Source organism: Bos javanicus, chromosome 2, assembly GCF_032452875.1.
Source record: "Bos javanicus breed banteng chromosome 2, ARS-OSU_banteng_1.0, whole genome shotgun sequence".
NCBI lineage: Eukaryota > Metazoa > Chordata > Mammalia > Artiodactyla > Bovidae > Bos > Bos javanicus.
The window spans coordinates 86,200,013-86,221,784 of NC_083869.1; the positions used below are offsets into that span (position 1 = coordinate 86,200,013).

The 21,772-nt window shown below is 42.9% G+C and overlaps 1 protein-coding gene across 5 annotated transcripts in view; it reads right to left on the reverse strand.

Moving 5' to 3' along the window:
* RFTN2 (raftlin family member 2) overlaps positions 1-21,772 on the reverse strand; it is a 91,724-nt gene that overhangs the window by 30,287 nt on the left and 39,665 nt on the right. For all 5 annotated transcript variants that reach the window (XM_061380711.1, XM_061380722.1, XM_061380692.1 and 2 more), the window contains exons 7-8: positions 13,605-13,726; positions 12,334-12,437 (exon numbers count right to left, since the gene is read on the reverse strand). In XM_061380711.1, the coding sequence (XP_061236695.1) occupies positions 12,334-12,437; positions 13,605-13,726 (226 nt within the window). The remainder of the gene's footprint in view (positions 1-12,333; positions 12,438-13,604; positions 13,727-21,772) is intronic.

A 21,772-nucleotide genomic window follows, 5' to 3' on the forward strand; every position in this document is an offset into this window, starting at 1 on the left:
AAGGGTATAAATACCTATTAGTCATGATAGATATGTTCATAGGATGGATTGAAAGCTTTCCCACCTGGACTGAGGAGGTGGTAAAAAAATTGCTCCATGAAATCATTCCAAGATTTGGTCTGCCCAGGTCATTACAAAGTGACAGTGGGACATCATTTACTTCTAAGGTCACCCAAGGGGTCTTGAAAGCATTGGGCATTACTTATTATTTCCATTGTGCCTGGAGGCCTCAATCTTCAGGAGAAGTAGAAAGAGCCAATCAATTCTTAAAATCAGCAATAAAAAAGATAACCCAGGAGACCTCCCTGGGATGGAAGGAGGCTTTACCAATAGCTCTCCTCTGCACCCGCATTGCCCCTAAGGAACAGGTTGGTCTTAGTCCTTATGAGATGCTATATGCGAGACCTTTTGTTTATGTCAATGACCTCTTCCTAGATCCAGAGGTTCAGACCCTCCAGTCTTATACCATGGCCATTGGGCAATTCCAACAGGATATACGCTTGTGGGGTATGAACCAGGACCCAAAAGATTCTAAAGAGTCACCACTATATGTTCCAGGGACTCAAGTCCTAATTAAAGTCTGGAAAGATGGGTCCCCAAAGGCTTAACTCCAGCCCACATGGAAGGGCCCCTACCCTGTAATACTTTCTACCCCCACAGCAGTCAAGGTACCAGGATATGACTCCTGGATTCACTACTCACGAGTCAAGCTGTGGAAGAAAACAGAAGAGGACACTCAATACACCTGTGAGCCCCTGGGAGATCTCAGATACCTATACAGAACTACAAATGAGTGCCATTCCAATGAACACACCCAAAATCTGGTTTCTGGAGATAAGATTTCTCAGGGTAACTCTAAAGAGCTAACACAGCTTGACCGAGACTATACTCCAAAACAGACAGGAACCATCCTGGCCATGTGAATTTAAAATTGACTAATGCCCCTACTAGTCCTTGTTATTCCATATTGATGATGCTTATGATTATTCCATGTACTGTCAATTGTCTAACCTGATTTGTCTCTGCCCAGGTCAACAAGCTACAATATGCAGTGCCAGTTCAACAAAGATAAAAAACTACAGCCGGCCACGGAAAATATCACACAACCTTAGATGGACACCACTATAAGGACTCTGAGGCTTGAGACTAGCAAGAGGGGGAAGCCCAATACACCTCGCCATCCCAGTTCAGCAGGAAGTAGCCAGAAAGACCTTGAAGCCTCTATTCCCAAAGAATTGGGCCTCCCATCTCTTGAGGGGGGAATGTTAGGTAGGTAGAATAGGGAAAAGGAGTCCAAAATGGCGGTGGCTAAAAGACAAGGAAGGGAAAAGCCCACGAAAAGAGAACAAAGAAAGGTCAAAGGAAGGTCCGAGGACCAGAGTGAAGACTTTAGGTAGAATAAACAGCACTCCTGGCTAAGCCCAATTTGCATAGGGCAGGCCCAGGTGGAGGAAAAAACATATAAAAGGAGGAGCCAAAGCACTTTCTCTCTCTCTCTCTCTCCCATGTGTGTGCGCTCTTTTTCTCTCTCTCTCCCTCCCCCACATGCTCCTCCACTCTCTTCTCTTCAAGTCTTTGGGTTGGCATGCCCTCATGCTTCAAGGATGGATTCTCCTGATATCTTCTAAATAAAATAGAGCTGTAACACTGATTTGCCTAAGAGCTATAAAACGGTTTGTCCAAGACCTGAGAGCTGTGATGCACCGAGGGTTTTCATGTCCGTCGCTCCAAATCTTTGTTGTGATGAGACAAAGAACCAAGGAACATACACTCGCATAACAGGGACAATATACAGCGTTGATGTACTCCTTTCCCAATTTGGAACCAGTTCGTAGTTCCATGTCTAGTTCTAACTGTTGCTTCTTGACCTGCATACAGATTTCTCAGGAGTCAGGTAAGGAGGTCGCATATTCCCATCTCTTGAAGAATTTTCCACAGCTTATTGTGATCCACTGAGTCAAAGGCTTTAGTGTAGTCAATAAAGCAGATGTAGATGTTTTTGTGGAATTCTCTTTTTTTTGTTGTTGTTGTTCTTACTGAAGTATAGTTGCTTTACAATACTGTGTTAGTTTCAGGTGTATAGAACAGTAATTTTAGTACTTTTGCAGGTTATATTTCATTATTACAAGATGAGTATGTGAGCAGGTAGGGTGGGTGGGTGGGACTCCCCAGAAAAAGAGAACCAGGAATGGCTTTCTTGACAAAAAAGCCATCTGTGATCTAAGCCAGGCCACAATGCTTGCCCTTGAACAGGTCTCAGTAAATAATTTAAAATATATATATTTTAAAACTTTTGTTACCACTATTTATTTTTCCTTCATAGCTCTCTTTCATTTAACCATTCATTCAACAAGTATTCATTGATTGCCTACTATTGTACAATGCGAGTCAGTAAATAATGATTGTAAGAGAAAAAAAGAATGCAGGGACAAAGGAAAAGCAGTCGTAAAGCAAGAGTTCAGCGATAAAGATCATATCAGATCAGATCAGTCGCTCAGTCGTGTCCGACTCTTTGTGACCCCATGAATCGCAGCACGCCAGGCCTCCCTGTCCATCATCAACTCCCGGAGTTCACTCAGACTCACGTCCATCGAGTCAGTGATGCCATCTAGCCATCTCATCCTCTGTCGTCCCCTTCTGCCCCCAATCCCTCCCAGCATCAGAGTCTTTTCCAATGAGTCAACTCTTCACATGAGGTGGCCAAAGTACTGGAGTTTCAGCTTCAGCATCATTCCTTCCAAAGAAATCCCAGGGCTGATCTCCTTCAGAATGGACTGGTTGAATCTCCTTGCAGTCCAAGGAAATCTCAAGAGTCTTCTCCAACACCACAGTTCAAAAGCATCAATTCTTCGGCGCTCAGCCTTCTTCACAGTCCAACTCTCACATCCATACATGACCACAGGAAAAACCATAGCCTTGACTAGATGAACCTTTATTGGCAAAGTAATGTCTCTGCTTTTGAATTAGCTATCTAGGTTGGTCTTAACTTTCCTTCCAAGGAGTAAGTGTCTTTTAATTTCATGGCTGCAGTCACCATCTGCAGTGATTTTGGAGCCCCCCAAAATAAAGTCTGACACTGTTTCCACTGTTTCCCCATCTATTTCCCATGAAGAGATGGGACCGGATGCCATGATCTTAGTTTTCTGAATGTTGAGCTTTAAGCCAACTTTTTCACTCTCCTCTTTCACTTTCATCAAGAGGCCTTTTAGTTCCTCTTCACTTTCTGCCATAAGGGTGGTGTCATCTGCATATCTGAGGTTATTGATATTTCTCCTGGCAATCTTGATTCCAGCTTGTGCTTCTTCCAGCCCAGCGATTCTCATGAGGTACTCTGCATAGAAGTTAAATAAGCAGGGTGATAATATACAGCCTTGACGTACTCCTTTTCCTATTTGCAACCAGTCTGTTGTTCCATGTCCAGTTCTAACTGTTGCTTCCTGACCTGCATACACATTTCTCAAGAGGCAGATCAGGTGGTCTGGTATTCCCATCTCTTTCAGAATTTTCCACAGTTTATTGTGATCCACACAGTCAAAGGCTTTGGCATAGTCAATAAAGCAGAAATAGATGTTTTTCTGGAACTCTTGCTTTTTCCATGATCGAGCAGATGTTGGCAATTTGATCTCTGGTTCCTCTGCCTTTTCTAAAACCAGCTTGAACATCTGGAAGTTCATGGTTCACATATTGCTGAAGCCTGGCTTGGAGAATTTTGAGCATTACTTTACTAGCGTGTGAGATGAGTGCGATTGTGCAGTAGTTTGAGCATTCTTTGGCATTGCCTTTCTTTGGGATTGGAATGAAAACTGATCTTTTTCAGTCCTGTGGCCACTGCTGAGTTTTCCACATTTGCTGGCATATTGAGTGCAGCACTTTCACAGCATCATCTTTCAGGATTTGAAATAGCTCAACTGGAATTCTATCACCTCCACTAGCTTTGTTCGTAGTGATGCTTCCTAAGGCCCACTTGACTTCACATTCCAGCATGTCTGGCTCTAGGTCAGTGATCACACCATCGTGATTATCTGGGTCGTGAAGATCTTTTTTGTACAGTTCTTCTGTGTATTCTTGCCATCTCTTCTTAATATCTTCTGCTTCTGTTAGGTCCATACCATTTCTGTCGTTTATTGAGCCCATCTTTGCATGATATGTTCCTTTGGTATCTCTGATTTTCTTGAAGAGATCTCTAGTCTTTCCCATTCTGTTGTTTTCCTCTATTTCTTTGCATTGATCGCTGAAGAAGGCTTTCTGATCTCTTCTTGCTAGTCTTTGGAACTTTGCATTCAGATGCTTATATCTTTCCTTTTCTCCTTTGCTTTTCACTTCTCTTCTTTTCACAGCTATTTGTAAGTCCTCCTCAGACAGCCATTTTGCTTTTTTACATTTCTTTTCCATGGGAATGATCTTGATCCCTGTCTCCTGTACAATGTCATGAACCTTATTCCATAGTTCATCAGGCACTCTATCTATCAGATCTAGGCCCTTAAATCTATTTCTCACTTCCACTGTATAATCATAAGGGATTTGATTTAAGTCATACCTGAATGGTCTAGTGGTTTTCCCTACTTTTTTCAATTTAAGTCTGAATTTGGCAATAAGGAGTTCATGGTCTGAGCCACAGTCAGCTCCCGGTCTTGTTTTTGCTGACTGTATAGAGCTTCTCCATCTTTGGCTGCAAAGAATATAATCAGTCTGATTTCAGTGTTGACCATCTGGTGATGTCCATGTGTAGAGTCTTCTCTTGTGTTGTTAGAAGAGGGTGTTTGCTATGACCAGTGCATTTTCTTGGCAAAACTCTATTAGCCTCTACCCTGCTTCATTCCGTATTCCAAGGCCAAATTTGCCAGTTACTCCAGGTGTTTCTTGACTTCTTACTTTTGCATTCCAGTCCTCTATAATGAAAAGGACATGTTTTTTGGGTGTTAGTTCTAAAAGGTCTTGTAGGTCTTCATAGAACCGTTCAACTTCAGCTTTTTCAGCATTACTGGTTGGGGCATAGACCTGGATTACTGTGATATTGAATGGTTTGCCTTGGAAACGAACAAAGATCATTCTGTCATTTTTGAGATTGCATCCAAGTACTGCATTTCGGACTCTTTTGTTGACCATGATGGCTACTCCATTTCTTCTGAGGCATGCCTGCCCACAGTAGTAGATATAATGGTCATCTGAGTTAAATTCACCCATTCCAGTCCATTTCAGTTCGCTGATTCCTAGAATGTCGACATTCACTCTTGCCATCTCTTGTTTGACCACTTCCAACTTGCCTTGATTCATGGACCTGACATTCCAGGTTCCTATGCAATATTGCTCTTTACAGCATCGGACCTTGCTTCTATCACCAGTCACATCCATAACTGGATATTGTTTTTGCTTTGGCTCTATCTCTTCATTCTTTCTGGAGTTATTTCTCCACTGATCTCCAGTAGGAACCCCACGTCCAAGGAGCTGTGGCTGCGCCGGCGCAGGAGGGCCTAGAGGAGCTATCCCACTTTGAAGGACAGGAAGGGTGGCAGTGAAGAGATACCCCTCGTCCATGGTAAGGAGCAATGGCTGCGCTTTGCTGGAGCAGCCGTGAAGAGATACCCCACGCCCAAGGTAAGAGAAACCCAAGTAAGACGGTAGGTGTTGCAAAAGGGCATCAGAAGGCAAACACACTGAAACCATACTCACAGAAAACTAGTCAATCTAATCACACTAGGACCACAGCCTTGTCTAACTCAATGAAACTAAGCCATGCCCGTGGGGCAACCCAAGACAGGCGGGTCATGGTGGAGAGATCTGACAGAATGTGGTCCACTGGAGAAGGGAATGGCAAACCACTTCAGTATTCTTGCCTTCAGAACCCCATGAACAGTATGAAAAGGCAAAATGATAGGATACTGAAAGAGAAACTCCCCAGGTCAGTAGGTGCCCAATATGCTACTGGAGATCAGCGATAAAACAGAATCCTAATTCCTCCTCAAGGGATGTGGATAGCAATCTGATACAGATCTTAGGTTGAGCAGAAGACTCCACCCACATGGAGGGCTGTGACTATGTGCTTTGATCCCAGCCTGCTCAGAGCCTAAGGAAAGATGATAAGACCTTATCTGATCCTTGTGATTTCAATCAACTAAAGCTTGTCAAGCTGGAATCAATATTGAAAGAAATATTGAGAGAAATATCAGTAACCTCAGATATACAGATGACACCATCCTTATGGCAGAAAGTGAAGAGGAACTAAAGAGCCTCTTGATGAAAGTGAAAGAGGAGAGTGAAGAAGTTGGCTTAAAGCTCAACATTTAGAAAACTAAGATCATGGCATCTAGTCCCACCACTTCATGGCACATAGATGTGGAAACAGTGTCAGACTTTATTTTGGGGGGCTCCAAAATCACTGCAGATGGTGATTGCAGCCATGAAATTAAAAGACACTTACTCCTTGGAAGGAAAGTTATGACCACCTTAGATAGCATATTCAAAAGCAGAGAAATTACTTTGCCAACAAAGGTCCGTTTAGTCAAGGCTATGGTTTTTCCTGTGGTCATGTATGGATGTGAGAGTTGGACTGTGAAGAAAGCTGAGCACCGAAGAATCGATGCTTTTGAACTGTGGTGTTGGAGAAGACTCTTGAGAGTCCCTTGGCCTGCAAGGACATCCAACCAGTCCATTCTAAAGGAGACCAGTCCTGGGTGTTCATTGGAAGGACTGATGCTGAGGCTGAAACTCCAATACTTTGGCCACCTCATGCAAAGAGTTGACTCATTGGAAAAGACCCTGATGCTGGGAGGGATTGGGGGCAGGAGGAGAAGGGGACAACAAAGGATGAGATGGCTGGATGGCATCACCGACTCAATGCACATGAGTTTGGGTGAATTCCGGGAGTTGGTGATGGACAGGGAGGTCTAGCGTGCTGCGATTCATGGGGTCGCAAAGAGTTGGACAAGACTGAGTGACTGAATTGACTGAAAGCTTGGACTCTGGTCAACATTTACCCTGATTCTATGCAGAATTCTCCTCTGCTCAAGCCCCTTCATGAATACACATATACCAAACCACTCCCCATCTCACTACCACTCCCCCTGCCCCAGGCCAGTTTTGCTGTTTGGGGAGACACCACTTTGGAAAAGATCCTCCATGGTCTCCTTACTTGCTGTAAGTAATAAATCCTTGCTTTTCCTGATCTTTGGCTTCTTTGTAACTTTTGACTAGATACCCACCAAGAGGCAAATGCAGTTTTTGGGTAACAGGTATAATTCCCTGGGCTATACAACGTATCTTTGTTGGGTAAACCTATGGCTGATTCATGTTGATGTTTGGTAGAAACCAACACAATACTGTAAAGCAATTATCATTCAAACAAAAATAAATAAAAAATATATCTTTGTTGCTTATCTATTGTAAATGTAGCAGTTTGTATCTGTTAATCCCAATCCCTAATTTGTTCGTCCTGCTTTCTCTCCTCCTTTTGGTAACCACAAGCTTGTTTTCTGTATCTAACAGGATATATTTGAGTAATGAAAGAAAATACTTCATGTAGAGACCATTCAAATTATGGCTTACATGATAGAGTAGAAAAAAATTGAAAGTTGCTTAAGACACAATTGTTGTATATGAGTTCAAAATATTTAGGAAGAAAGTTTTTACTGGTTCTAAGTTATGTTTTAAGACATGTGGGCCCAAAAAGAAAGATGATAACATTTGTTTTTCTGAGTGCAAGCATCATGTATAGGCATGAACTTTTATAGTGTCATTATTTATTTGTCTTTTGAATTGGTTTTATTGGTTTGTAATACTCAGTGCTGATTTTGTATATAGTGAACTACAGTGTTTCCATTTTCTGAAATATCTTGATTTAGGACAGATATCATGCACAGACCCTGCTTTATCACACTCAAACATCATGATAATCCAGTGAAACTGATATTATTATATCATTTTCCAGATGAGGAAATTGAGACTCAAAGAAGTTCTCCAAGTCATATAGCTGGTAAATGGTGATGGTGTAATTCAGATGAGATCTGTGTATCTCAAAGCCTGAACCATTCTTCTAGTTTCAGAAACTAAAAACTTTTAGGCTCTATCCTCTACCTGGACCAAGATGAACTGTATGTAATATGTTTATTGATGTTTAAAGATGACCTGGCTGAAGGTGACTACTATTCTGTGTGTACTGAAGCAGCTAAGACCAGCGTGTGACTGTCACAGGGACAGGATATTTGGACAAGAATAAAAAGGCCCAACCCTGTGTGGAGGTTTGTGCCAGACACTGATGGGTGAGGCTGGGTGACAAGTCTGGCTTGCAGGGCCCTGGAGGGTCCTAGTAGCCCCCTTGCTTTTTTTTTTTTTTTTGGTTGTGCCAGCTCAGTGTGTGGCACAGTTCCTCAATCAGGTTTTGAACCCGGGCCACTACAGTGAAAACACGGAAACTTAACCACTGGACTACAAGGAAATTCATGCCCCATTGCTAGTTTAATTGCACATAAAGATGAGCCTTCACAAGGAGGGCCTGTAAGGTCCATTCTGTCTCCACAGCATCTTGGTGGATACTGGCAGTACACTGGGCTTCCCTGGTGCTCAGTCGGTAAAGAATCTGTGTGCAGTGCGGGAGACCTGGATTTGATCCCTGGGTTGGGAAGATCCCCTGGAGGAGGGCATGGCAACCCACTCTCGCAATCTTGCCTGGAGAATCCCATGAACAGAGGAGCCTGACAGGCTACAGTACATAGGGTCACAAAGAGTCAGACACGACTGAGCAACTAAGCATACGCACACACAGGGGTACAGAGGAAACTGGGACTGAGGTGAGGCAGCAGTGCTACCTCTTCCCCAAGGACAGCAGACAGCCCCTCCCTACTCCAGAGAGCCTCCTAATCACTTGATCTAGCCTGTGACGCTTATGCTGTTTGACACACAGGACAAGGTGGTCAGGCAAAGCATCGCTCTGGCTCCACCACCCTCTCCCATCACAGTATACTTGAGATGTGTTCCTTCCCACCTGTGGTCTCAGTCCTGTTCTCATTCCCAAACCAAACAGGAGTTGCTCAGCGAGTGGCAGCCCATGTTCTATTGCTCAGCATCCAACCTTTTAGTCTTGCTATCTAATCTAGAGCCTGGCTGGTCATTCATATCACTTTAGGAAATATTTAGACTCATGGGAATGGAAGTCCTGAGTTAATAGGAAAGAGGAATGATAAATATATTTTCCACTGGGAAAAAAAGGAACATGAAAGGTTCAGACCTTAGAGGACTTTTAGGAAGGGTCAATGATGCCCTAAATTATACACCTAGGAGAAATGAGGAGGCTAAATACAGAAGTTATTCTGAGGGAGATTGGAGGGTGAGTCAGGTAGACCACTGACTTGGCAGATGGAAGGTGAGGGGTGGCAGGGAAGTGGAATTTCTTTCTTTTTTCACCACCTATGCAAAGTTCCTCAAATGTTGATGAGATTCTGAAGCTTGTGAAAATGGAGCTTCATGGACCCTACCCTTGGAGCCTCTGACTGTCCTGCTGGGATAAGCCTCCAGCATGTGTATATTCCCGGGCATTTCACAGTGTTCACATCGCTTGGTCTGAAGGCCAAATCTTGAGAATTACTGCTGTCCTGTGATCTGACAGATGTGTCACAGATTAAAAAAAATAATAATTTATTTTTCGCTGTGCTGGGTCTTCATTGCTGCACTGGCTTTTCTCTAGTCATGGCGAGCGGGGGCTACTCGCCAGTTGTGGTGTGCAGGCCTCTCATTTCAGTGGCTTCTCTTGTTTCAGAGCACAGCTCTAGGGTGCACAACCTTCAGCAGTTGCAGCATGTGGGCTCAGTAGTTGAGCTCTCTAGAGCACAGGCTCACTAGCTGTGGCACTCCAGCTTAGCTGCTCCTCCACATGAGGAATTTCTCAGACCTGGGATCAAACCTGTGTCTCCTGCATTGGCAGGAGGATTCTTTACCTTGAGCCTCCAGGGAAGCCTCTATGTCACAGACTTTTAGAAGCTGAGTAATGATTCAGAGAGCTACCACTCACAATTTGAGAACAGTTACCAATAAATCTCTGAGAAGAAAAGATTGTTTTGCTTACTTCTAACCTCTCCTTTCGGAGAAGGCAATGGCACCCCACTCCAGTACTCTTGCCTGGAAAATCCCATGGATGGAGGAGCCTGGTAGGCTCCAGTCCATGGGGTCACTAAGAGTAGGACATGACTGAGCGACTTCACTTTCACTTTTCACTTTCATGCATTGGAGAAGGAAATGGCAACCCACTCCAGTATTCTTGCCTGGAGAATCCCAGGGACAGAGGAGCCTAGTGGGCTGCTGTCTATGGGGTCACACAGAGTTGGACACGACTGAAGCAACTTAGCAGCAGCAGCAGCAGCAGCAACCTCTCCTTTTAAAGCCTGAGTGTCTTTACCCTGTATCCACTTTTATCCCTTTCCCCACCTGAAGAAGGTGTGGCTTTATTATATAACCATGTCAATTCAATGTTTTTAAAGTTTGTGGGGAGGTAGTGTTATTGGGCAGGGGTAAAGTTGCTAAACTAAAGGGTGGATCCTCCTCCTCGAGGAAGGGGGAGTTGCTTCCCTTAGCTACGCTATCAGTGTTAAGCTGTGGTCCAGTTGCCTCTGCTCAAAGGGAAGGCCCAGGCAACACTGTGCTGTCCTCTGCAGGTTGTACCAGCCCAGACAGGACAGCCTTGGCAGTCAGTCATTTTCTGGATGCCAAATAGAGCAGAGGGAATATCTCTGAGTCCAAGGGACAGCAAAGCACTTCATACAGAGGGCTTAATTTGTCTCTTTTTCCAAACAAACAAAAAAATAACAACTCGATCTTTTCCTTCCCCAGGAATAGGACAAAAGGAAAAGTTGGTATTTTTGAAGTGGTTCTAATGTAAGTGTTTATTTTAGTGGAAACAGAAAACAAGTTCATGGTGCAGGAGAGAGCTACCCTTCCCCCCACACTGGAGGGGCGGAATGGAGGCAGAAGTGCTGTTGTCTCTCCATCCCACCCTCTGGGCCCCACTGCAGCTCTAACCCTAGCTGTGTGCTGGACTGAGGGCAGTTTCACACAGGCAGTGCACAAGAGCAGGACGAAGGGTCCCGCAGACAGGGCTGTGTTTTCTGTTTGCAGATTCATATCCACTCAATCTTCACTCTAGGGAAGAGTCAGCATCTCAAGTTGGAAAAAAGGAGGCATAGTAGTACGGCCTTCGAAGGGAGGGGCACCTCTGAGTCCTGGAAGCTGCAGTGAATTGGGAGTTGGTCTACTTTGCCCCTTCTCTGGCGCTGCCAATGTGAACTCACACGCCCTTGAGAAGGCGGTGCCTTTGATAATAGCTTGTATGCACAGTTGGCTCTCTGCATCTGCAGTTCAGATTCTACCAACTGCCAATGGAAAATATTCGAGAAAAAAATTTCAGAAAGTTCCAAAAAACAAAACTTGAACTTGCCAGCAATTGTATACATAGCATTTAAATTGTATAGCTATTTCAAATAATCTAGAGATGACTGAAAGTATACGGGCTGCATGTAGATTATATGCAAATACTATGCCACTTTATAGGGTGTCCCTCGTGGCTCAGGTGGTAAAGAACCTGTCTGCAATGCAGGAGACCTGGGTTTGATCCCTGGGTTGAGAAGATCCTTTGGAGGGTGGCATGGAAACCTACTCCAGTATTCTTGCCTAGAGAATCCCATGGAGGTGTCTGGTGGGTTATGGTCCATGGGGTCACAAGGAGTCAGATGTGGCTAACATACTTTACCTTTATCTTTGGTGAGGAAAGGGTTACAAAGAACCAAGCAAACAGTTTTGGGCCCTGGAATAGACTGTCCATTACAAAACACCAGGACATGCTGTCAACCTCTCTTTGCCTGCCCCATTCCCTCCCCACATTTGAAAACTCCCTGGTGGCTCAGATGGCAAAGAATCTGCCTGCAATGCAGGAGACCCGGGTTTGATCCCTGGGTTGGGAAGATCCCCTGGAGAATGGAATGGCAATCCACTCCAGTATTCTTGCCTGGAGAATCCATGGACAGAGGAGTCTGGTGGGCTATAGTCTGTGGGGGTGGCAAAGAGCTGGACACGAATGAGCAAGTAACACTTAATGCCAATTTATACAAGGGACTTGAGCATCCCAGATTTTGGTATCCATGGGGGTCCTGGAACAAATCCCTTATGGGTACTGAGGGATATATATAACAAGAGAGGGTTAGATTTGCTGATCTCCAAGGCCCATGAAATCAGATTAGAAGTTCAGTGAAATGCTTTTCGTAGGCCTTATATAAGCACTGTTAGGTTGCATTATCTTACAGATGATCTCTGTTTTAGCATGAAATGAGGGTGTGTCAGGTACTTCAGCGTTACCTGTCATGTCTCAGTATAGGAGTAGGCAACACGCTTGTCAGGAGCCATCCAAACTCAGCCAGAGTGTGCAGCAGAGGACCATAATCTGTCTTGATTTCACAACCCTGCGCGAATAAGCACAGAGGTCATAGTCTAATGACAAAGACAACCAGCTACACAAATGATGACAATAAGGGTGAGGAGTGTTGGGATAAGGGGCATTCATGCTCCATTAAGTGCAGTTTCACTGGCTCCAGTCTTCTTTTCTGCTTCCTGCTGCTTCCCAACCATTCAACCAAGCTAGAAACCCTGGGGATCTGAGTGGAGCGAGGTTCTCTAAGGTTTGGGCCTTCCTTCCCTAGGTCTTATTTGGGCATCAAACTTTAATGTATAGGGTGGAGGTTAGGAATTTGCATTTTAAAAAGCTCCCTGGGTGATTTGGATCCAAGTAGAGGCCACACTTTCAGAAACACTGGTCTAGGGCCTGGGAAGTGAGGACTGGAGTAGAGAGTGAGCATTGAGGAGTCAAAGGTGAGAGGAGCAAAGAATGTTCACTGCTTTTCACTCACTTGGAATTGATTCTTACTTGGAGTTGTTCCTCTTATCCCACATCCTTGTGCCTCCCTCAGTGGGGTTTCCAGTTTCCTTGAAAATGGCCTATGTCTCTCTAAGCTGGGCAAGGCCAGAAAGGTGAAAGTGTCCTTGAGAGAGGCTGTCAGTGAGGGCCTCATACACCAGCAAATATACCTGAATTCAGTCTGTACACCTCAACGGCAGTCCATTTGGTGATACCTGAATTCAGAGCGCACAATGCTGACAGCAAAGTCACCTCTTATTAGGAAGGACAATGCTGTGTGTATACATTTGGTCTGCTGAGAGAGAGAATACCTTTGGATATTTTTGCCTTTGAAAGTCAACTCACAAGGTGAAAAAGTCAGTCACATTGGTTGCTCAAAGACAAAATTGACTGAATTTGTTTTCACTTTCATCTAGTTGTCTTGGCATTGTGTACAGAGAATCTCAGTGCCGAGGATGTTGTTTAGAATAAGAATGTCGAACGTTTGGGAATCTACTGCTATAATTATTTTGCTATCTTTAAACAAATCTGAACATTGAGTAAAACAAATCACCTTTTCCCAAATTTGCAAGAAGTTTGTTCAAGTATTTGTGATGAAATTCTGAACACTGAATAAACATGTGTTTGAAGAATATTGTCCGTGTTAGGCAATGAAGATCTAAATGTAAAACTCAATATAAAAGTAAAGCCAAATTATAAAAAAAACACAGTTTACCTCAATAACTGTCCATTGTTCTACTACGATGGCATCATTTCCTTTCCTGCTGAATCCTGGTACTCCAGACCCTTCTTCTTCATAGATAAAGACTCCTTCCAAAGATTTCGACAATTGATCCCCTGTGAGGAAAAAGATACAATTAAGGAGAGTTGCACATATTCAGTGTCTTTTCAGGTCATCTAAAATGTTAATAAACAACCCTTACAGGAAGCTGAAAGAAAAATATATCAATTAATAAATACTTGTTTTAGGTGAATCTATGACATTTCCCTTCTCTTTGAGGTAATTTCTTTCTTTTTTTTTTTTCAAAAGTTAAGACACTTTTATACCTAACTGAATTAAAATCAAATTGTAAACATGAAGACTACAATAACAAACACAAGATAAAATAATATCATACAGTGAGAAGCAAGTGGATTTCCTAAGCCTAAAAACATCTGGAAATCACCTTCACCTGGAAATCAAATGCTGGTTTCTGTTCTTCATGTTGTATGTATGTCAATCATACCACTAAGAAAAACAACATCAAAAATATTAATCTTTGAAATTACAAGTGTGATATCAAAACCAAGGTGAGGTAAGATTATTTTAAAAAACATAAATACAGAACAATTCTTTGCTTCAATGATGCTTAAAAAAAAAAAGAATGGTAACAGGAAGATCCTAAACAGAAGTTATTGTCAAAAGAATTCCTGCTGGGAAGGAAGTTTTGAGGGAGGGCCTCTCTGACATTTTTTTGAACAGTTGACAATAACCAGCTGGCCAAAACTAAACTGATTTTATGGAAATTCTTTTGTCTCCTACAATTTTCCCATGATCATGTGCTGGTTAAACATTTTGTTTTTATACAGCACATCAAAGTTTCCTTGATGGACGATTATCCAAATAATAACCTACAAAGTTTTCAAAACATCTATTAAGTTTAAAAACCAAAAAACAAACAAACAAAAAAAACCAAAGTAATTCAAATGTAATTTTAAGTTTTCATTTTTATTAATGAGCTATAAAATTTTAAGAGAAAATCACTACTACTATTTTTATATCAGTTACAGTTCAGGCAGAATAACATGAAGAATTTACTTTGTTCGGCATGGTTCCCAAAACCCAGTAAAGTTTAATTTACTTGTTGAAATTGCTATTCTAACTACAATATATGTTCTACTTCCTTTAAATGTACTTGTCTACTGTCATACCAAAGTGACCCACAGAATTAAACCTGTTTTTGATCGTCAGTTTGGAGCATCCCAAGACCATCTTTAAAACTGTATATTTGCCTCAAGTCCTTTTTTAGAATGGGGGTATGAACTTTAAGAATAATTATATACTCTGATAATTATATAGTTAATTGTAATCTCTTCTTATTTACTTTAGGATTATATAGTTGGAGAACTATGGGTTTTGTGGTATCTGTTTTCTTGTTCTCAGTATTGAGATTCCTTAGTACTTCTAAACTTCTCTTGGTTTAAAAGAATGAAAATGTTGTAGACTCACACACTGCAATACCACCAAGAATAAAAAAGAAAGACTCACTGGAATACAACAACATGGATAACTGTCAGAGATACTATGTTGAGAAAAAAAGCGAGGAGATAAAACATACTGTATAGTTCAACCTACATGAAGTTCAAAACTAAGCAAAATTAATCTATGGTGCTGGAAGTCAGAACAATGCTTCTCTCTGCATGGGAGGATATTAATGGGGAAGGGCCATGAGGAGGCCTTCTGGGATTTTGGAAATGTTCTGTATCCTTTTTTTTTTTTTTTTGCCTTTTACCCCTCAATATTGAGATATAGTAGTTGACATATAAGGAAATGTTCTGTATCTTGAACATTTGTCTTCTATTCAGTTGTACTCATAAGATTAATGCATCTTGTTCTATGTGTCTTATTCAGTTCAGTTCAGTCGCTCAATCGTGTCCAACTCTTTGGGACCCCATGAACCACAGCATGCCAGGCCTCCCTGTCCATCACCAACTCCTGGAGTTCACCCAAACCCATGTCCATTGAGTTGGTGATGTCACCCAACCATCTCATCCTCTGTCGTCCCCTTCTCCTCCTGCCCTCAATCTTTCCCAGTATCAAGGTCTTTTCAAATGAGTCAGCTCTTTATATCAGGTGGCCAAAGTATTGGAGTTTCAGCTTCAACATCAGTCCTTCCAGTGAACACCCAGGATTGATCTCCTTTAGGATGGACTGGTTGGATCTCCTTGTATCTTACAACTTCAGTTAAAAACAAAAGACATTCCTTCTCACTTTAGATCTCCCCAAGCCCCCTGGCTAAGCTTTCTTAGGGACCATTCTGGTCCTCAGAGCCACAGAAGAATGATAACTTCCCAGGAGGGACTATTTCTATCTCTTAAGAAACTCTCCCTGACAGAAGCGGTAGCTGGGGAGTGGGGCAGGGAAGGCCTCATGGGGAGTGACCATTGGGGTGCTTGGTGTGTTATACTCCAGCTATTGGGGTAAGGTGACAATTCTGAACAATTACTTAACAACTGTCCTGAACTGACTCATCTCTTAACAGCATGTATCTCAGACCTTCCCACCCTTTGTGCCTTGGCCCATTGGTGTGCTTAGAATGGGGTTCAGATGAACTAAGGTACAGGGCGCCCCCTCCTGCCCAGAGCAGCTTTTCTTCTTCTATCTATGTGTCCTACAATATTGTTGTTCAGTCGCTCAATCATGTCTGACTCTTTGTAACCCTATGGACTGGAGCATGCCAGGCTTCCCTGTCCTTCACTATCTCCCGGAGCTCAAACTCATGTCCATTGAGTCGGTGCTGCCATTCAACCATCTCGTCCTCTGTCATCCCCTTCTCCTCCTGCCTTCAACCTTTCCCAGTATCAGGGTCTTTTCTAATGAGTTGGCTCTTGGCATCAGGTGGCCTAAGTATTGGAGCTTCAGCTTCAGAATCAGTCCTTCCAATGAATATTCAGGATTGAATTCCTTTAGAATTGACTGGTTTGATCTCCTTTCAGTCCAAGGGACTCTCAAGGGTCTTCTCCAACACCACAGTTCAAAAGCATCAATTCTTCGGTGCTTAACCTTCTTTATGGTCCAACTTTCACATCCATACATGACTACTGGAAAAACCATACCTTTGACTATATGGACCTTTGTTGGCAAAGTAAAGTCTCTGCTAATGCACTGTTTAGGTTTGCCATAGCTTTTCTTCCAAGGAGCAAGTGTCTTTAAAATTCATGGCTGCAGTCACCATCTATAGTGATTTTGGAGCCCAAGGAAATAAAGTCTCTCACTGTTTCCATTATTTCCCCATCTATTTGCCATGAAGTGATGGGACCAGATGTCGTGATCTTAGTTTTTTTTAATGTTGAGTTTTAAGCCAACTTTTTCACTCTACTCTCTCACCTTCATCAAGAGGCTTTTTCATTCCTCCTCGTTTTCTGCCATAAGGGTGGTGTCATCTGCATATCTGAGGTTATTGATATTTCTCCCAGCAATCTTGATTAAAGCTTGTGCTTCATCCAGCCTGGCATTTCGCATGATGTACAACATTATCATTTTCTATGTGTGCAGAGGGCTTCTCAGATGGCTCAGTGGGTAAAGAATCCGCCCACAGTGCAGGAGACGCAGGTTTAGTCCCCCGGAGGAGGGAATGGCAACCCACTCTAGTATTCTTGCCTGGAGAATCCCATGGACAGAGGAACCTGGCAGGCAACAGTCCATAGGATAACAAAGAGTTGGACACGACTAAAGTGATTGACGGAGAAGGCAATGGCACCCCACTCCAGTAATCTTGCCTGGAAAATCCCATGGACGGAGGAGCCTGGTGGGCTGCAGTCCATGGGGTCACTAAGAGTCAGACGCAACTGAGAGACTTCACTTTGACTTTTCACTTTCACACATTGGAGAAGGAAATGGCAACCCACTCTAGTGTTCTTGCCTGGAGAATCCCAGGGACGGGGGAGCCTGGTGGGCTGCCGTCTATGGGGTCGCATAGAGTCGGACACAACTGAAGCGATGCAGCAGCAGCAGCAAAGTGATTGAGCATGTGTGCATAATATTAAAAAGTTACAAAGAATTGACCTGATCCACTGCTTCTCAATTTTTTTTTTTCTGGCCTTGCTGTGAGTAATACGTGAGATCTTAGTTTCTCCTGACCTGGGACGGAACCTGTGCCCTCTCAATGGAAACACAAGTCTTAACCACTGGACTGCTAAGGAAGCCCTGTGGTTAGCTTTTAAGAATAGGGAAGACGTCCATTTTGCTCATCAGTATAAACCCCATGTGCCAGGCCTACGGCCTGGTGTGTATATCTATATCTATATCTATATCTATATCTATATACATATGGAGTTTCCCTGGTGGCTTAGCAGTAAAGAGTCTGCCTGAAATGAAGGAGACTTGGGTTCAATACCTGGGTCAGGAAGATCCCTTGGAGGAGAGCATGGCAACCCACTCCAGTATTCTTGCCTGGAGAATCCCCATGGAGAGAGGAGCCTAGTGAGCTCAGTACATGGGATCGCAAAGAGCAGGACAGGATTGAGCAACTATGCACAGTAGCACATACGTACATATATGTATATATGAAATGAATACATACATGTTTCAGTGCCATTACTCTACCCTACTTTTCATTCTGATATACCTCCAACTCCACACAAGCATTTTTATAGGAGTGAAGAGACTGAAATGACTATCAAGTGAAGTCTAAAAAGAATCCACAAAAAATGAAAGTGTAGCCTTCAGATGTGGGTATATCATAGGTAGGAAGAGGCTATGCTCTGAGGGTGGTGGGCATTGGTAGGCTAGTGAAGTGTAATAACCTCAAGTGTTGTGTTTGTGTGTGTGTGTGTGTGTGTGTGTTCTGTACCAGTTGGTAGAGTTGACCATCTCATCCATGTCAGCTGCCCGCTGGATCTCTACATGTTCTGGTAGAATAAAGTGCTTTGTCTCTATTGGCATAATTGGATAAGCCTCTTGTAGGCTCCTCTGGATTCATTTGGGAGTTGTAAGTGTGCAGAGAACCCAGCTGCAGGCCAGTTTGGAGAAGGCCAGATGCTGGAGAAGGCCAGGAACAGGAGAAAGTCATGCAGTGAGACCCTTGGGCCATAAGAACAGCAGGAGGGTCCCTGGGTGCCCCTGTGTGTGGGACTTTTCAAAACAGAAAAGGCTTCGAAAGTGAGTGGGAAAGGGCACTGAAGAGGAATTTCACAGACCTTACAAGATTTCCACCATGACTTTCCTGACTTAAATTTTTTTTTTTTCCACTTCTCTCTGTTTCTGGAGAATTTTATAGAATGAGATTTGTGGAGTAATATATTTAAATTTCTGAGCAATATCTGGTTTTGTGCTTCTCCTCATGTGTGGGCTGGCTTCTGACAGTATTTTGGAAGAGGATGGGAGCAAGACAAAACAAAATATGCATTGTCCCCTACGTGTTTTGGATGTCAGGCATCAGATGTTCTAGGACAAAGTGGCCCCTTCAGCCTCTGACTTGCTTCTCATGGTGACACAGGCACAGGTCACAATTTCCCCTCCACAGCTTCCCTGTGTACTCCCAGGAAAGTCCTGAGTGACACACCCAGTCACCAGACCTTACAGACCATGGCTCATTAGGGCTTGGCATGGCCTGCAATGCAACACGCCTAATGAGACATTCCGGAGCTGCTGACAGGGAGAGACTCTCCCTGGGGCTCTCTAAATAGCTTCTGAGGCTTTAAGAACAAAAGCCCTAAAGAGCCTCTGGCTGGCAACTGCTGTGGCTAATTTTATTTCCACCAGGCAAGGCTCAAGGCAGGGATGCCTGAAAGACATTGTGAAAGGAGGATTTCTTTGTCTTTCCTTAAGCAATTAGTCATAATCCAAAATTTGGAATGGCTCTTTAAAGTTTTTTTTGGCCACATCACGCAGCTTGCAGGATATCCTAGTTCCCTGACCAGGAATGGAACCCAGGCCTTGATAGTGAAAGCGTGGAGTCTTAACCATTGGACTGCCAGGGAATTCCACACACCCCAGCCCCTGTTTTGAATGGCTTTAACTTAGACTCTTTGGAGGGAAGAGCAAGACATAGACACAGAGAGAGAAACATGTGAAGCATAAACTGACCTCCAAATAGCTGATTCATACTAAAAGTATTGTAAGAACATCTTGTAAGTGTCAGGAGAGAAGGCCAATCCCAGAAAATGAACGCTGACAGTGGGTGAGGCACTGTGGGAGTCACTTTGTACCTAGTGTATCTTACCAAATTCTCACAACAGTTAGTAGAAATGTTTTTACACCCCTTTTAGGAAACTGAGGCTCAGTGAGCTCAACTAACTTCCCCAGGTCACACAGCTCTAAGTAGAAGACACAGAATTTAAACTGTTTAAATACTAAAGTCCACAGGCTTTATATCAGATCTGGCTGTTTCCATAAAAGATCAACTTGGAAGAAGTTTCCAATAACCAAAAATACTATTAAATCTTTATTGAGTACTTGCTAAGTGCCAAACACTATGCAAGGGGCTGTATTTTGGGGTGCTCCAATGAACTAGATCCTTACTCTTGGTTGCTAGTTAAATTTGGAACACGACTTGACAAATTTAAATAACCAAAATCTTTAGTTGTATTAGTTAAGGCATCACTAGGCTGATCTAATAATAATGAGGTTTATTGAGATCTCATCTGGTTTGCTTTTTCATTCCCCTCTCTCACCTCAGTGAATCATGGTCCCTAACTATCCTGATCTGCATAAACTCCATTCTTCTTAATGCATTTTTCCAGTCTCCTTACTATCTTTTTTTTCTTTTCTTTTAGCACTAATCTCTTTTGAAAAAAAAAAAAACAACAAAAAACACTTTTCTTAGAAATAATTTTTGGAAAGTTTTGCTTGTTTTTGTGACAGACAAATGATTACATATCCATTATAACTAAAAGAAGATTAGATAGAGATGAAAGATAAGGGAAAGGCATAAATAAATACAGATCATTTTCTGAACCAAAGTTTATTTTTCTATACAAATTTTAGGAGGAGTCGGGTTTAGAGAGGAGGACATGGTAGGTAGTATTCAAAACTGGGCTGCTGCTGCTGCTGCTAAATCGCTTCAGTCATGTCCAACTCTGTGCGACCCCATAGATGGCAACGTACCAGGCTCCCCCGTCCCTGGGATTCTCCAGGCAAGAATGCGGGAGTGGGTTGCCATGTCCTTCTCCAATGCATGAAAGTAAAAAGTAAAAGTGAAGACGCTCAGTTGTGTCTGACTCTTAGCGACCCCATGGACTGCAGCCTTTCAGGCTCCTCTGTCCATGATATTTTCCAGGCAAGAGTACTGGAGTGGGTTGCCATTGCCTTCTCCCATCCGAAACTGGGCTAGTGTAATAAACTTGGATAGTAATTGTTAAATGCCATCATATGCCTCCTGACTGGGCTGCTGTAGTACATCTTACTCGGAAAATTCTACTAGTTGATCACACCGAGGTTTGTCTATTTCTTATCGTTACAACCCAACAGCAAACATTACAATAGTACCACACAGGATTGTTAAGATTTTACATTAAAGTTGCATGTGCAATTGCCAAATTCAGACTTAAATTGAAGAATGTGGGGCAAACCACTAGACCATTCAGGTATGACCTAAATCAAATCACTTATGATTATACAGTGGAAGTGAGAAATAGACTGAAGGGACTAGATCTGACAGATAGAGTGCCTGATGAACTATGGATGGAGATTCATGACATTGTACAGGAGACAGGGATCAAGATCATCCCCAAGAAAAAAAATGCAAAAAAGCAAAATGGCTGTCTGGGGAGGCCTTACAAATAGCTGTGAAAAGAAGAGAAGTGAAAAGCAAAGGAGAAAAGGAAAGATATACCCATTTGAATGCAGAGTTCCAAAGAATAGCAAGGAGAGATAAGAAAGCCTTCCTCAGCGATCAATGCAAAGAAATAGAGGAAAACAACAGAATGGGAACAACTAGAGATCTCTTCAAGAAAACTAGAGATACCAAGGTAACATTTCATGCAAAGATGGACTCGATAAAGGACAGAAATGATATGGACCCAACAGAAGCAGAAGATATTAAGAAGAGGTGGCAAGAACACACAGAAGAACTGTACAAAAAAGATCTTCATGACCCAGATAATCACAATGATGTGATTACTCACCTACAGCCAGACATCCTGGAATGTGAAGTCAAGTGGGCCTTAGGAAGCATCAAAGGT